General features: G+C 32.0%; 1 protein-coding gene across 14 annotated transcripts; it reads right to left on the bottom strand.

Annotated features, from left to right (window-relative positions):
- Positions 1–211: 211 nt before the first annotated feature.
- Positions 212–10,714, bottom strand: Nhe3 (Na[+]/H[+] hydrogen exchanger 3). Of its 14 annotated transcripts, none has more exons than XM_013320821.1 (17): positions 10,258–10,714; positions 10,025–10,180; positions 9,687–9,847; positions 8,174–8,389; positions 7,956–8,029; positions 6,802–6,943; positions 6,413–6,518; positions 5,816–6,018; positions 5,332–5,443; positions 4,965–5,124; positions 4,621–4,672; positions 4,180–4,197; positions 3,222–3,251; positions 2,697–2,765; positions 1,394–1,573; positions 952–1,035; positions 212–662 (listed from the first exon to the last, which is right to left on the bottom strand). In XM_013320821.1, exons 1-17 carry the CDS (start codon positions 10,487–10,489, stop codon positions 624–626), a joined length of 2,034 nt encoding a protein of 677 aa, XP_013176275.1. In that variant the 5' UTR covers positions 10,490–10,714; the 3' UTR covers positions 212–623. The 14 variants fall into 14 exon arrangements, with proteins under 14 accessions (XP_013176275.1, XP_013176273.1, XP_013176283.1 ...); XM_013320819.1 differs by lacking the exon at positions 2,697–2,765 and adding an exon at positions 2,361–2,435; XM_013320829.1 differs by lacking the exon at positions 2,697–2,765.
- Between the last annotated feature and the right edge of the window lie 5,442 nt (positions 10,715–16,156).

Here is a 16,156-nt window from a genome sequence, read left to right as displayed (position 1 = left end):
CCAAGGTGCGGTTACAACATTAGTTTTTACAGTGTATATAAGTTTACTAAATTAAATAAACAAATGAGATTATTTTTATATGTAGAAATAATAACAATTGGGTTATGGTCATGTTTTTGGCGCGTGTACAGGATCCGCAGTAGGCGTCAGTTTTATGTTATTGTGCATACATTTTAAACTCAATAAATTTAATTGCAACATTTTAAAATTTTATACTCTACAAAAAAGAATATTCGTTTCGTACTTTTCATAAATTAAACTACCTAGATTTTTTGCTCTTACAACTTCGATCAACGTCTTATAACTGCAAATATTATTTTATGGATGGCATACATAATGGATGTAATAAATAAAATTATAACTAAATTGTCTAGTTTATGTTTAGGAAAATACATGTTCAAACATTCTCTGGGTAGTGGTATCGAGGATATCGGACACATCTCACGTAAAATCATCATATTTATATATTACTGCCGGTAATACCTTCAACAGAGATCCGAGTGTCCACAAGTCCGGGCCATAATTGCTGCGTGCATTTTAAAAATAAATAATTTTTCCTATTAAAACAATGTTGCTATTTAACCTTTTTTAAATCACAGCCGTGGGATATATCGCTAAAAAGCTTAGACATTCCCGAATCCATTCCGTACATTATAAGATAGCTGCAACCAAAAGAAAAGGATCGCACGTTTGAATTTAAATAAAACTTAATTTTTAAAATGTCGACTTAGATAACAAGGTACAAGAGTTAAAAATGACTGTTATACAAAAAAAAAAGTACATATTTTATAACAAGCCAGAATAAATGCAGAAAGATTATTTTTCATTATTTAATAAACCAGAAAAGAAAACAATAAAAAAGTCGATAGTAGACGGAGACAAAAAATAAAACCTGCAAGCTTACAATGAGATAGTTTTAAATGATCATGTTGACAATGGTGTGTAGTATACCTGAGGGTCGATGCTGGCGGGCACCGGCTGCGGCTCGTCGATGCACAGGTCCGAGTCAGAGTCAGTTCTATGCAGGTTATTCTCCTAAAAACAATATTAATAATAAGTAAATACTAATTATATTATTTTTTTAACTGTGCTAGAGGCCGGCATGATAACATTTGTTGCACGAATTGGTTGGTTCACCCGGTGCAATACCATGACCACACATAAGACAGGCTTCAAGAGGCTCCAATTCCGCGTACAGTGTGATGAGTGTGCGTGCTGGAGACCTAATTTATTCCTCTTTCCCTTCCAAGATTTTTCCTTATAAGAAAAGGATGGGAACAGGAAGTGCATTGTACAGAGGAGGGGATACACGAGAATGGAAAATATTAATATTGCTTTGTGCCATTCATTCACTCCGCTCACGGAACTCTAAAAGATTAGAAAGTTAACTCACTCCTTGCGTGTACTGGCGCGTTGTAGTCAACACTCGGGCGATGGGCCTGAAGAACGCCGGCAGCGTGTCTGTGAGCGGAGGCCGCGCGTGCGTCAACAGCGGCTTAAGCAGCTTGGAGTCCACAGCGCCCCACAGCCGCGCCAGCCGAGCCTTCTCCCCGCCCTCGCTGCGCGGCGTCTCCTGTAAAGTATACTAAAGATAAAACAAGCAATTCTTATTTAGAACACAGCTAGCTTTTAATGTAATGATTTGGATGAAATTTTGTATTGAAATATTTTAAAATTACATTATTAATCCAACACCAAAGTGATGTACTTGTACGTTACCGCAGTAGATGTATCGTGTAATTGGACGATATGAAATATTTTGTATGATCAGAAGGATAAGAATTATCTTGGTTCCGTTGAGATTCGAACCATTAACACTGGTGTATCTTGTTTACTTTTAAACAAGTAAATCGGAATAAAAATCTCAGAAAAATCTTTTACGGTTTATTAAGTTCGCAGTTGCGTTGTCTATTCTTATAACAAACCATTGAAGAAACATAAACGTCTAAGATGTGCAAATGTGTTAAATAATGTTGACGATTTACAATCAACAACTGTATTATTACAAAGACAAGAGCATGTGTTAGTATTTCAAGGAAATCTAGCTTCAAATGCAATTACTGTTACGTTATTAATTTATTAGGAGAGAAGCATAAACAACGACAAACTGGAAATAAAATTAAAATAAAAACAAGTAACTGGAACAGAACATATACGTTTTAAAAGGGGTGGAGACTTCAGAGATTTTAGTAGAATTCATTATAACTGCAAATAAACATTTCGCAAAGATATGTATAATTTTTTTTAAGAAAATAAAAACAACGTTTAATAATTGTTGATTGTGAATCGTTCACTCGCGTCATGTTGCGATTTCCAAATTAAAAAACGAACGATGAAAAAAGAAAGAACGTTTTACATACTGCGAGTCTATTTAGTTGCCAAGGCATTATCACTCCACTGTCTCCTTTGCCCCACTTAACTACCATGCTGCCATTCTAGATGTTTAAATCAAAGTAAAAATAAAATAAAACATGCAAAAATTAGTAGAAAAAGATGATACAATGAGACAAATATTATCACTGATAAATAAATGTTAACGTAAATATTCTCCATAGCTTTTTTGTCCAATTGTATCATTTGTAAGGTTGCGATTAAAAAGAAAAAAATGAGGCTTCTAAAAAAATGAAAGGGTTAATAAGTTAGTTGATAGTTGTTAAACCATTCCATTTGCGTGCATGCAATGTGTTTAGTCTTACTATTGCCCTGTCGCAACTGGTCGATTGCGAAGCGTCCAAATTGCGGAGACCAAACCCTAAGTCAGCCGGCTAGACAACAAATACATTACATATAAGCGCATAGATTGAATACGGCACGCGGGTAAATCATAGGTCATATGTTTAGGTCTTGTGGTAATTTTTTCGTTTTGAAAATGATTCGTGAACAATGCGGTGAAGGCAGAACATTTCCAGTTAACCTTGTATGAAAAAGGCTTATAAGAATAAAAAAAAACTTTATATAATCAAGAGGTTAACTGTCAATGCTTTAAATAATGATTAACATACAAGTTACAATGTGATAACCTGTCTGCAAGAATTTAAAACGATTTTTTTTGCAATAGCGCTATAATTTGACATTTGACTGACAGCTGTCAAAATTACATTTTTTAATTGTGAAAAAATAAACAAAAGACGTTTGAATTTACGGACAGGTTTAACATAGTAACTATGAAAGCATGTAAATATATGACATAAAAAGCTTTCTGCGTGAGTGAATATACATACCGGTCCGCCAGTGTCCGTGGCCTGGTACAGCTGCCACAATAATCTCTTATTAATTACATGCGCTGTACAGCCCAGATAGAACTTTTCAATTTTCTGATATTACGTAAAGAAAGCGAACTAAACTGCTCATTAGTTATAACTGTTGTGAATTTATGGTTATTACAAAGATCTAGTCAAAAATCTAAAATGTTTGAGATACTATGTTATCTATGAAATTTCAAAGTGCTAAGTCTAATTTTCACTAAGTAACTCTAAAGCTAAATACACTATATTTCAAAATTAATTAATTTCTGAATTTCCTATTATACAAACAATGAATAAAATGTTAAGACTATTTTAAACCTTCCTAATAGAATGAATAAGTGATATAATTGATTACAATACAAATGTTAATGAACAAAAATTTTAAAATGGTATAAATTGAACACGATATATACATAATTGTTACCACTATTGCGAATTATTTACTAAATTATGTAAAGCTTTAAAAAGCCCCAAATATATGTAATAAGCTTATGTAATGATAAAATTACAAGAACTATGTAGAAGCATACAAGAAAAAAGCAAACAGTAAAGAGAAACGGAACAAAATTCTTTAAAAGAATGTGCAAATATATTTAATTTCATATAAATTGGGATATTATAAGAGCTGAACACATTGTATATGTGAAAATGAAATTAGCAATTTAATTATTATCGAAACCTTATTGAGTGGAATTTATTCGGACAAATAAGGTGAAATTTATTACATTACTATCATTTAAAATTTGAATAAGTAATGTAGGAGAGGCTATGCAAAAATTTAAAAGAGTGTGCAACTCTTATATATATACCCACATATTTGAACTTTTTACACAGATTTTTCACTTTAAATTTTAGTAAAAATGTGATTTATTTTTACATTTTAATGTTATTACAAAAATATTACATCTAATAATCGATTTAATTTAAAACTTACATCACTATTCGTGTCCCACTGAAATATGACAAAAGAAGGAATGACAACAAAATCTATATTATTTAGCAAGTTATAAATTATCTACAATTTACATTTTATTTTAAATCGTTAAGACAAAATTTGATCGAGTAAAAATATCTACAGCTACCAGATAAAAAGTTCAAAGTTTATTTATAACTATATTTAAATACATATAACTTAAACCTTTGCCTATTTAACTATATTAAAGGTAAATAAACAATTAAGTTTAGTTTATAAAGTATTGAATATTTTAATTAAATTTATAAAATATACTGTAATTGTTTCTTTACACTTTGTATATCCCAGCCCATAAATATTGGTTAAAATTGCTAAATTTAAATTAAATTCCAGCGAACAAATTATAACATTTCAAAGTAATCGGTATGAAAACACAAGTGAGAAATTGTTATAATAACTTACGCTTCTTACATCACGGTAGGGTAGTGCCTCATTTTCATCGTTTTGTCCTTGCCTGGAAATAGACTTTTTATTTATTTTATATAAATAATCCACTAAAGACTGCGCAATGAGGAAAGAACGAGCAGTGAATGAGTAAGAGAAAGAGATAGAGAGAGAGAGAGAGAGAGGGAGGGAGGGAGAGAAAGATAGGTAGAGGTAAGGAAAATCACCAAGAACTTATACGGAGTAAAAGTTTATTACAATAGGAGGTGATAAATTGATAGCGGCCACACCAGTGGAAATCGTACACTTAAGGCTTCGTGGAATTAAGTTTTAAGAGTACTTTCCACTAAATGATGACTCACCCGGTGGGTATCCGGAGGTATGCGAGCGCGTGTGTGGCGGCGCCGCCCTGCAGCACCACGGTGGCGATCACGATGAGGGAGGTGGTGGTCAGCATGGCCTGTCGAGCCTCTGATACCGTGTTACGTATTGCCAGGGCGAAAGACATCGCACCACGCAGACCTATAAATATATTAGTGTTTATCATTGCTTTTGTTTTATGCATCTATTTTTAATCAAGTATAGTCCAATCTCCATATTCGCGGGGCTATAACAAAATAGCTACCAAATATTATAACGTGTATACGAATTTATAATATAATTTTTTTTGTCCGAAAATAAGAAAAAGTGGTTTATTATATCAAATGGTATCAAATTGTGTGTATTTACCGGAGAAAAACAGCATATGTTGGAAGTTCATAGGTATGGGCGGCTTGCGGCCGAGGTTCAACAGAAACGATAGCGGGTAGATGTTGACTGCTCGTCCCAGAGTCGATGTTATCTGTTTGTCATCTAATTAAGGATATATTTAGTACTTAAAGACATGATTACTGTACTATTAATTGACTAGCTGTTGCCTGCGATACCGTCCGTGAGAAATTAAAAAAAAAATAGTAACCTGCAAGATTAGTCCAGCCGTTCAGGAGATACCTTCAAAGATCCATCCATCCAAACATTCGCATTTATAACATTAGTAAGAAGATTTGTCAATTGACAAAGTATTTCTACGTACCAATAATTAACAAATAGGAAAAACAAATGTATGTTTTTGCATTTATCGTTTTCTTGCATGCAAAAAACGCATCCAACTTTTTTGCTATTCAAAAATTATAACGGAATATTAGAATAAAAAATATTAGTATTAAAAGGATACAAATCCAGCGATGATAAACCAAGGATCGAAGTGGTGTTTAGGGAATGTGAACATGGAGACGCCGATGTAAGTAAAGATGAAGTTCTCCGCGAGGAAGTTGAGCAGCTCGAAGAGTTGCTTGGTGCGGTTGCGCGAGTCCGCAGACAGATTGTTGTATGTATAGTGCGCCTGACATATGCCACAGAATAACACCGCCACTACACCTGTGGAAGGAAGATGGCTGTAACGCTATTGCTATCTCTGTTCTTTTCAAATAGTGTGAACGGGACGGCAATAATGATTAACATAGTGGAGATTCACTGTTTGCACAAAGAAACATGCATTTGGTAGTTGTCACAAATAGAGCATTTCTTAGTTATATTAAGAATGTGGGGGTCAATGACCTTGATGTCTCGAAAACTGCAAGAAAAGTACAGATTTCTGCATAAAATTATTTTTAAAAATATAATTATTTAAAGTTTGAGATTTTTTACATTAGTAGATTTTATTTTAAATATTAATTTTAATAACCCTAAAGTTATTAAATTTGGGAGTTATGACGTCACAACATGGTTATCCGATGTACATTTTCATGAGAAATGTACTATTACGACATACCAGTGAGCTCGCAGACTTCAGCGATGAGGAAGGCGGCGTAAGACATGAGCACGAAGAGCGCCGACTCCAGCAGCGGCCAGTCCCGTACGTGAGTGAACTTTGTCATGTGCAAGGAAGTTAAGGAAAATATACATTTACTTAGCAAAATATACTTATGTACGCAACATATTTCAAACCATGCGATAAGTGACATCAGTTGAGAGAGAAAGAGAGGGAAGAAGATAGGGAGAGAGTAGCCTTTACTCTTTCCTTTGCATGAGTTTGTTTGCCAAAATGATGCAATTTTGTTTTATAATAGTACAAAAATTTTTCTGATAAGAATCGTTTTAAGAACGTAATTGTAAAGTTCTGCAAGTATTTATGAAATAATTTGTTATTTAAAAGGATATCAATGCGGTAAAGCAGCCCATCAGTGCACCGATGAGGAGAGACAGACTGAATATTCCAATAAAGTCTCCGATTGCACCGAGAAAGGCAGTGATCTCGAAGCCGCCGTCATTTGAGTATCTCTTCTCGTAATTCTGGATGGCTCTAGAAGTATAAAAACTTACATCTTAGCTAGGAACTAATGAAATTAATACATATATCTTTTCATAAACCCTTGTCAAATACTTAAGCAACTAGCTGTCGCCTCCGGCTCCGTCCTAGCAGAATTAAAAAAAACCTTAATTCATAGTATTTGTATCTTTCCAGATTATGTTCTACATCTATGTCAAATTTCAGTGAGATCCATGCAGCCGTTCTGGAGTTACCTTTAAACAAACATCCGTATTTCCATACATCCAAACATTCGCATTTATATTCTCTAGTTTTCCGCTTTTACACGTAATCAAAACCAGTTTTTAAAGTATAATACTTAGTTGTGAAAAGTAGAAGGTTTTTGTTTTATTTAAATCAAACATTATTTTTAAACCTTGAATGTAGGTCTCGTGTTATTAAAGTTGCTTTGTCGTCAACAATAAAAAAATATCGCTATCATAATAATAATGTAAATTGTTCACATGCATATTTCAAAGAGAGTTTACATTACAGAAATAGTTGTATTGAAACATATTGCTATCTTTTTTTTGTCAAAGAAAACGAGAGAGATAACATAATGTTTTCATACAAGTGGAAACATACAGTAATAAATGAGTTTGTGTCATTATATTTGTTCTGGAAATTATAGGTATTATAATAAGTTACGTTAGTATTATTTATCGTATGAGGATAATGACTGTAATTAAAAATATATATGTTGTTTTGACTAGTACTTTGAATCACGAGAACATATTTACTACAATGTAGCTATAAATATTAATAAAACTAGTGTCTGTATGTTATATAAAAAAAAACATTTCGTACACATGATGTATACGCGTAGCTGATAACGAAAAACCAGACAAAAAAAAACAAAAATATTTTTTTTTCTGTCTATTATATCTGTCCACAAAGCTAATCCAGGAAATCTTCGGAACGGCTGGACTGATTTTGACTGGACTTTGACTTTGAACTGCGCTGACGAAGTCGCGGACAACCGATAGAAGCAAATAACGTAGCTTACCCGCTTAGTACTAGGGCCACTGCGTCGTTAAGAACACTCTCTCCGAATATCATTGCATATAAATTAACGTCAACCTGAAAAGCAACAAAATTGGTTATCACAAGTTTTGTTTTTAAATGTTTTAAAAACCATAAAAACACCTAACAGTAAACTATTTCTGTTACATCTATTCTCATACAAATCTAAGTATATAAGTAATTAATAAGTATATAATATACCTTAAGTTGTGAGAATATAGCGAGCACAGTGAGTGGGTCGGTGGGTGATATCAATGCTCCGAAGTACAAAGTATCCAGGAAGGTGAAGCTTGCCGCTAATGACTTGGGCATGAGTTGCACACAACCGTACATTAGAGAGCCAATAACGAGCGCCGAGAGTGCTGTTCCCACCATAGCGAACGTTAATATCGCACCCAGGTTGCGGAAGAAATATTTCTACAAAATACCATTACATGTAATAAACAATGATATACAATCGCAATCTGTTGGAAGTTTTCTGCTATTTTATATCTTTTTTTATATCATAAGGTGGCAAAAGAGCTAGCAGCCACCAGATTTCGCTGAAACAGCGAAGCGACCGTTGCCCATAGACATCTGCGATTGCTGATTCGTTGCCTACCTTTAATCGATGGAGGAGGGATGCACAGAAAGAAAATATTTTCCCTTCTTTTGCATCCCCTCACCGCTCAATTTTTCCGCAAATTAACTATTTTATTAATTTACTTTTTTTTCTAACTTAGTTGACATTCGATTAGTTAAGTGATTAATTAAATGTCTTTCTGGAAATCTAGATATAAAAACCTATTTTGCGATCTCTATATAACAATAAATCTTAAAATCATAATCAAATGATAATAAAAAAAAGTTTTCTAGTGAATTATTAATGACTAATTGGATTTTTGATTAAAGATAACTTTTTTTATAAATAAGAGCATTAACCACTTGATAACAACATTGTTTACATGAATTTTCATTATATGATATCAAACAGTCAAGATAACTTATAGATAAATTAATTCAAATAACATATATTTATATTATATGAATAAAATAAATTTAAAGATTATCAACATATTATCAAGGGAAATTAAATATTTAGTTAAACTAATAGAAAAGTTAATGTTGTACTTAAACCTTTGAAGGGCTAATAGCCTAATGGTTAAGGATATGGAATTCCGAGGTGGTCGAGAGTTTTAAATCCGCCATTTGATTATTTTCGTAAACGATATCCTAGCACAAGCCTAGAGCTTAGTTGAAATTGTACAAAAAATACTAGTAAATTCATAAAATTTGATAATGTTTAAAAAAAGAAAAAAATCCATTCCATTTTTGGATTGGTTACACATAACACAAATGTTACATATCTTTGTTAAAAGTTGAGTAATATTTGTAGTAGTCAATGTCAGTAGTAGGATTTAGTGATTTTGTATACAAATGTGTGTCATTGACATTTCATTAGCTTAAATGTGTAAACATCAAATCACATGTTGTCTGATGCATTATTTGTAAGTCAAAAGATTATAATAACAATTATTTTAATACATAAATAAACATAAGACTGAGTCATTACAGTATAAATTTTTTTTAAATGTTGTAAAGAATCTAGCAATCTAGAAATTCTTTTCAACCATCTGTAAATTCGAAAATATAAAATCAATAAAAGAACATATGTTTTAGAATAAATTTTCCTATCAAAAATGTATATTGAGTAGCATTTGAATGTTTAACTTACCCTTTTTAGGCAGTATCCAGCATGAAATATAATAGGAGGTAGAATTATATTGAAAAATATCTCCGGATCAAATGTTGCTTTCAAATCAATTTCATTTTGTGCCACATTCACTATCTCACCTCTGAAGCTGTATGCATAAGTTTTATTTGGCACAGTAATACCTGAAATATAGCATGTATTGTTATATGATCTAAAAATCCATAAATGTTACACTGATTAAAAAAAAAAAAAATTTTCTTAAAATTAATATAATGAGTAATATTTTGAAATGAATTATTTATCTTTTGGTAGGCTTCAAGCAATCTATGTATATTATTTCAACATCTAAAAGATATTACCTTCTGCAGATGTTTCCATCTTGTTAGGAAAATGAAAACGTAGCATATCTGGAGGTACAGACAAATTGTAGGTGGAATCTGCAGCGGGCATGGCATCAATGTAGGTAACTTGATTTGTGCTGGCACCATAGCGAATGATTGCACCAACAATGAGACCTAAAAGATAATATGATATGCAAAATAAAAGATTACATATAATATACATACTTCTTTATTTTGATATTTTAACTTACCATATATAACAGCGAGACCAGTTTCGTGGAGCCAGCTCACACGGCGATGTTTAAATACCCAAATAGTGAGTACAGTAAGTGTTAGAAGACAAGTATAAATAAGTAGGTTTAAACTATCTATACGATGTAATAATGTGGCCTTGGCATCGAGAGCTATATCTTCTCCTGAGGCGTAACATCCTACTATAAGGCAGATATAAAGACTTATTCCAAGAAGAAAATTCATTTTCATTACTTAAAAAATATTTAAAAATCACATCACAAAAAATCGATCTTGTATAACATAAAGTAGTTGTAGGGGTATATTACAAGCTGAAAGTAGCGAAATTTTTGTAGCACAAATTGCGATGATATTTTATACTCAAAGGACCAGTTTTAAAGGTTTTTAATTTAAATCTCATAAGGAAAATACTGGAAACGATTGAAATTTTGTCCTGTGACAAATAAACAATGACAATTTGACATTGTCATCTCCACTGTCAAGTTGATCTATTTTAATTGAACGCAACCATAACATTTTACTTCTTTTTGGATAAAAAAACTATGATAGGTATACTATTTTACAGCAGTAATAAATAAAGTTAGAATTTAAAATGTACAAAACACTAAAGTGAAAAATGTAGAGAACAAAGTCGGTTACAAGAAAAGTGTTACATCACTTTAATATTACAAAAATGTTACAAGGTTTTAAAATGTGTCGAGAAATCGAGAGCCTAGACCAGGCAGACCTTACTTAGTTTTCCAATTATTTTTCAAGTTCGTAAAATTATACTCTCAAGGGGGTAAAATAACAATATGGTGTAGGGGATGAAACGTTGTATGAGAATATGTAAGGTTTAAGTTAAGTTAATGTTTTGTTTTTTTATGTTCTGTTGTAATGGTTTATAGTTTTAAGTAAAGTAATCAGCCTTAAGAATTAAAAATTAGAATTAAAATGGTACCCAAGACAACTTTTCACTCCGACGAAGTCGCGGGCCGAGGTGGTTGTTTAATAATTTAATCAAATGATTACAAGTTTGGTCAATTCGATTACCTCGTAGACTCAACGTTTTTACTTTGACTGCCCCTCTTGATTACGAATGTGATTACGTTATATATTAATATCTATTTACGTTTTAATGATTATAGCGGCCAAATTTTGAATTGCATTACGAATTTATTTGTGAAATCATGATTGTATTTATCGATTCTGGTTGATTTATATTTATATCAATGTAAACATTACGCAACTTTGATTAAATATAATTTTTATTGCAATCATTTTGTAATTCAAATTAGCTTTTATTTGTATCGATTAAAAATATTTTAAACATGTTACAAACATGCTTAATTAACGATATTTTATTGTCAAATTAATGATGTTGTTGTGTGATAATAAAACGAAAAACAATTAAAACCGTACTACACATTTCACTGAAATTGGGTCTTATGTCTTATGTACTAATATCGACTATACATATTAATAAAATTGGAGTGCCTGTGTGTCTTATCGAAAAGAAAATTATAATTCGCGACCATTTGCTTTTCCTTTGTTTCGGATGGTCTCCCTAATTTTGAAGCGACTTTTACTGGAAAGTGGCTTAGAAATGCGGGAGTAACTTTTGTTTTTTTTTATTCTGCGCTGATGAGATCGTGGGCAACCGCTAGTAAATAATACTATTTAAATGAAAAAAAGTCTATCCCATTGTATTCGCAGAATTTTCTGGCTGGTTTTTCTCTGTACTTTTGATATGCGTTTCTTTAAAAAAAAACACAAGCTGGAATAATTTAATCTGGGGATTCCCTTTATGGTACTGTCACTGCCCACGTGTACTAAGTAGTTTTAATAATACATGAAAATATGTATTATCCTTTATCTTAAGCAAACTTAGTTACAAATACCGTTTATCAAGTGAAGGGCGGTAGTTTTGTCAACGGTGAAGGTTGTTTATAAACCAATTAAAAATTGTGCGAAAGATAAAACAAGCATTGGTACATGCTTTTTACTTTATTTTTGAGTAATCAGTAAATGCGCTTGTGAATAGCTTAAGTAATATGAATGCTGTTTATAACGATTACAATTAACTTGACTCGATTTTAACATGCTATTTACACGCTTACATAAGAAAAGTGGCATGTATTCCTATGCATAGCGTCCTGAATCTAGGATTAAGCGATCTAAAAAAGACTGGTACTCATACCTTCTCGAAGTTCAGAACTTGATTATATTAACGGTACGATGTTTGTATATGATTAAGAGTGAGAATGGATACCTACCGGTTTATTAACTTTGCACGGTTAAGGTAAAATTATAGCAAAACACTCATCAGTAGTAAACCAAAACACATGAAAATTACAGACAAGACTCTCTAAACTTACCTCACCAATCGATATAATTACTTTTAGTTTCAACTGTACTAAATTAATCATGCTAATATTATAAAGGCGAAAGTTTGGATGGACGTTTGTTACAACGTACTTTCAAAACGACTTAATGAACTATGAAATTTAATTCAGTTTAGAACATAGTCTGGAAGAACACATAAACTACTAAGTTTTTTTTTTAGTTCAGCACGGACAAAGCCGCGAGCAGCTGGTATAGAAAGCTAATATAGTAATAACGCTGACAATACTTGTATATGTTATCAAGAACAGTTGGTATTTAAGTTTCATGTTAATCCTAACGTATTTGTATACTTCAAAGATCAGGAAATGTTGTACACAATCAATCATGTTACGGTCTACGCAGCATTGAGTGCAATGACCTTTGTCTATAGAATTATAAATTATAAAGCTAATTTCGTCATAAACTATAAGTACAAAAAAGTACCTTGAGTCATAAGTACTTATTTGTACTTGTAACCATTTTAGAATGAAATAGACGTGCAGTAGACATGCCAATGCAACTTATAACCAAGTTCGATCAAGTAGCTCGTACTATGTTATTACAATACTCAAGGTTAATTGGGTCAGAAGCTTAACCGGAACTTATGTCGTAGGTAACTTGTAACTAAGAAATAAAAACTACAAATAAGATTTTTGTTAACCGCTTTAAACTAATTAACTTTGAATAAGAAGATACAATATAATTTGAATGCTTAAAGTGTTGTTTTCACATACCTATTGTATTTTTTTTATTTATGTGCTTTTTTTGTCATGTTATTTTATTTATGTGCTTTTTTCTCACGTTTTTTGATTTGTGTGCTTTTTTTCTCACGTTATTTTATTTATGTGCTTTTTTCTCACGTTTTTTGATTTGTGTGCTTTTTTTCTCACGTGTTTTTATTTATGTGCTTTTTTTCTCACGTTTTTTTATTCAAATTACGCAATTTTTTGTTACGGGGCTGAGTTACGATTTCCTATAATATAGCGTAAAATGTGCGGTGTATCTATGCTTTACAATATTTTGTCTTTCGTATGGAACAAGTAATAAAGTTGACAGTTAAAAAGCCTGATTAGAATTTTGCGCGGTGCAACTGAACCGCGTTATGGCGAATTGATTAACCTTCGCAAGGACTACCACTTTTCTTGCGACTGTTTTACTTTGTTATTATATTAAGTACACATAAATATAGCGCAAGAAATTTGTCTAGACCGGTAAAAGAGGCGCTGCTCTCACGGTTATTTCTCGCAGAAAATATATGAAATTTAGATATTCATAGAAAATTACATAAAAGAAAAAAAACTTGATAAGACAGTCACAGCACAACAAGGATCTTGTCACGCTTTTTGACATTGACAAGGGGGCGCTAGTGAGCTATCTTAATTTACTTTGACTTTTGCCCACCGGGTCAAATAACTTTGTAGGTCTATAGTTGAGATATTGATCCCTAAATTATGAATTCAGTGGGTGTGGCGTCGTAAGGACGTATTATAAAAACTCAAAGTCGAGGAGAAATTTATTATACTAACTGTCACACACAGACTCTTCATTGGACTACGAGAGACCCTCAGTTTAAGTTTAGTAAGATAATTTAATAAAGGGTTGCTTGAATAATCAATAAACTACTCTGCGTGGGACAGACGAGTAAACACGTTTCAATTGTTTTTTTAATTTTCTGGCCTAGTTAGGAGACCTTTAAGCCAAGTTCTATTTTCGAGGGTTTTAATTCTTGTAAAGGGCACAAAGACAAACTTCAATATCGCGGAATGTAAGTATTATAGAGTTGTGACGGCTTTAAATGTTTTTCTGCAAAAATATAGCAAGATGTTTACAAATATTATGTACATCGTAAGACGCATTTCATTATGTAAAGAGATCAAAAAGTGATAACAAGACGAAATCCAATTGGACTATTGCATCAACTTAAAGCAATTATTAAATAGTATCTAGAACTCCAGTATTGACCTTTACTAATTTGTTTTATTTGTAATTATCTTCACCGCGTAATATTATTAACCACAAAGGGATTCAAAGTTTATTAGAATTACTAGCTAACTCCTGCGACTCCTTCCGCGCAGAATTAAAAACCTTAATTATGTGTTCTTCCAGACTATGATCTACAGCTATGTCAAATATCGTCGAGATCCATTGAGTCGCTTTGGAGATATTTTCTTATAAATATCCATCCATATAAACGTTCGCATTTTTAAGTAAGATATAATCTCATCGGTTAATGTCGAATTGGTATAACTATTGTGAAAAATTGTTTAATATAACTATGTAAATAAAAACTCTCGCTAAAACGGCTAATAATTTTGTTGAGAATTCGCCAATATAAATAAACAATCGAAGACCACCGGACCTAGGACACTTTCCTGAGAAATCGTAATCTGTGTATTATAATCCATCTCTTTTGTAATTAGTAAGAATGCAAACAAAACTTCTTACTTGATTTCTTAAGAATTAAAAAAAAGTTAGAATTGATTTTGCTTTCAACTTGTCTTCGTTGTTATTCGCATTGATAATAGATATCGCTTAATTATTAACATTTTAACCGACTTCAAAAAGGAGGAGGATCTAATTCGTCTGTATGTCTTTCTTTGCAGTTATCTTGAGGTATTTTTCTAGATTTACACTTTCAATCTCACGTTTAGAAGACATTCTTGTCACAGATTCAAACTGTATTTTGTTCATTAAATAAATTAAAAGTTCAAAGTTTATAATCTTGATTAAACTCCGAACTTCATTCGTGTCATTATCATTTTAATGGTATTATTAATAGTAAATAAAGGTAAGAATTGATGGAGAATAAATTAAATGGTTGGTATTTTATAATTACCGCAGAACTCAAGGTTTGTTAGTACACGGTCATGTTCTTTGCGACGATAACTGGCAACTATTTGATTGATTATTGTGTGTTATGGTATAATCTTGATTGTGTTGTAATATCAGGTTGTATTTATATCGCCATGATCACAATAAACTTACTAGTTTAGATTTACAATCCACAAAAAAAACATTTTTGCTGGTTGTTTTCAGACACCTAAACAAAGTATATTATAAAAAATAACACGTTAAGGATAAGAAAAATAATAGTAAACTCGACTTATTGTATACGAGAATACTGTATTGTTGCGAACATAAAGTTTCCTCATTTTTCAAAGATTTAAAGGTATAAAGAAGCTGTAAATTAATTACACATTCTATATGTATGTGTTCTCGTAGAGTTAGTAACGGTTCGTAATGTTTAATCTAAAAGGACAACAGTGACCGTGTTACCAAAATTGTGGTACGGGAAACGCACTTACGCATTTCTTATAAACGCAAACTTGTTGCAATGTTGCTATGCATAGGTCGAGATGCAATTCGAGGTTTTCCCCTTTACCAACCGACAACAGAATGCTAAAACGCCGGATATGTGACTCGTGACGACACTAGAAGCGGATTTTATCTATATAATAAGTATACAAGAAATCATTGTTTGCATGTTTGTCCCCTACATGTTCGTAAACCGCTGAAAAAGTCATGAAATTGTAC

This window comes from Papilio xuthus, unplaced genomic scaffold, assembly GCF_000836235.2.
Source record: "Papilio xuthus unplaced genomic scaffold, Pxut_1.1 DF825946.1, whole genome shotgun sequence".
Taxonomy (NCBI): Eukaryota; Metazoa; Arthropoda; class Insecta; order Lepidoptera; family Papilionidae; genus Papilio; species Papilio xuthus.
This window is presented reverse-complemented; position numbering and strand designations above follow the sequence as displayed.

Coding starts and splice junctions, on each gene's coding strand:
- Nhe3 (XM_013320819.1), bottom strand. CDS start 10,489: ATGAAAATGAATTTTCTTCTTGGAATAAGTCTTTATATCTGCCTTATA. Junction 6,944..7,955: donor GTGGCCCTAGTACTAAGCGG/GTAAGCTACGTT, acceptor TTATACTTCTAG/AGCCATCCAGAATTACGAGA. Junction 5,444..5,815: donor GGTTTATCATCGCTGGATTT/GTATCCTTTTAA, acceptor GATGACAAACAG/ATAACATCGACTCTGGGACG.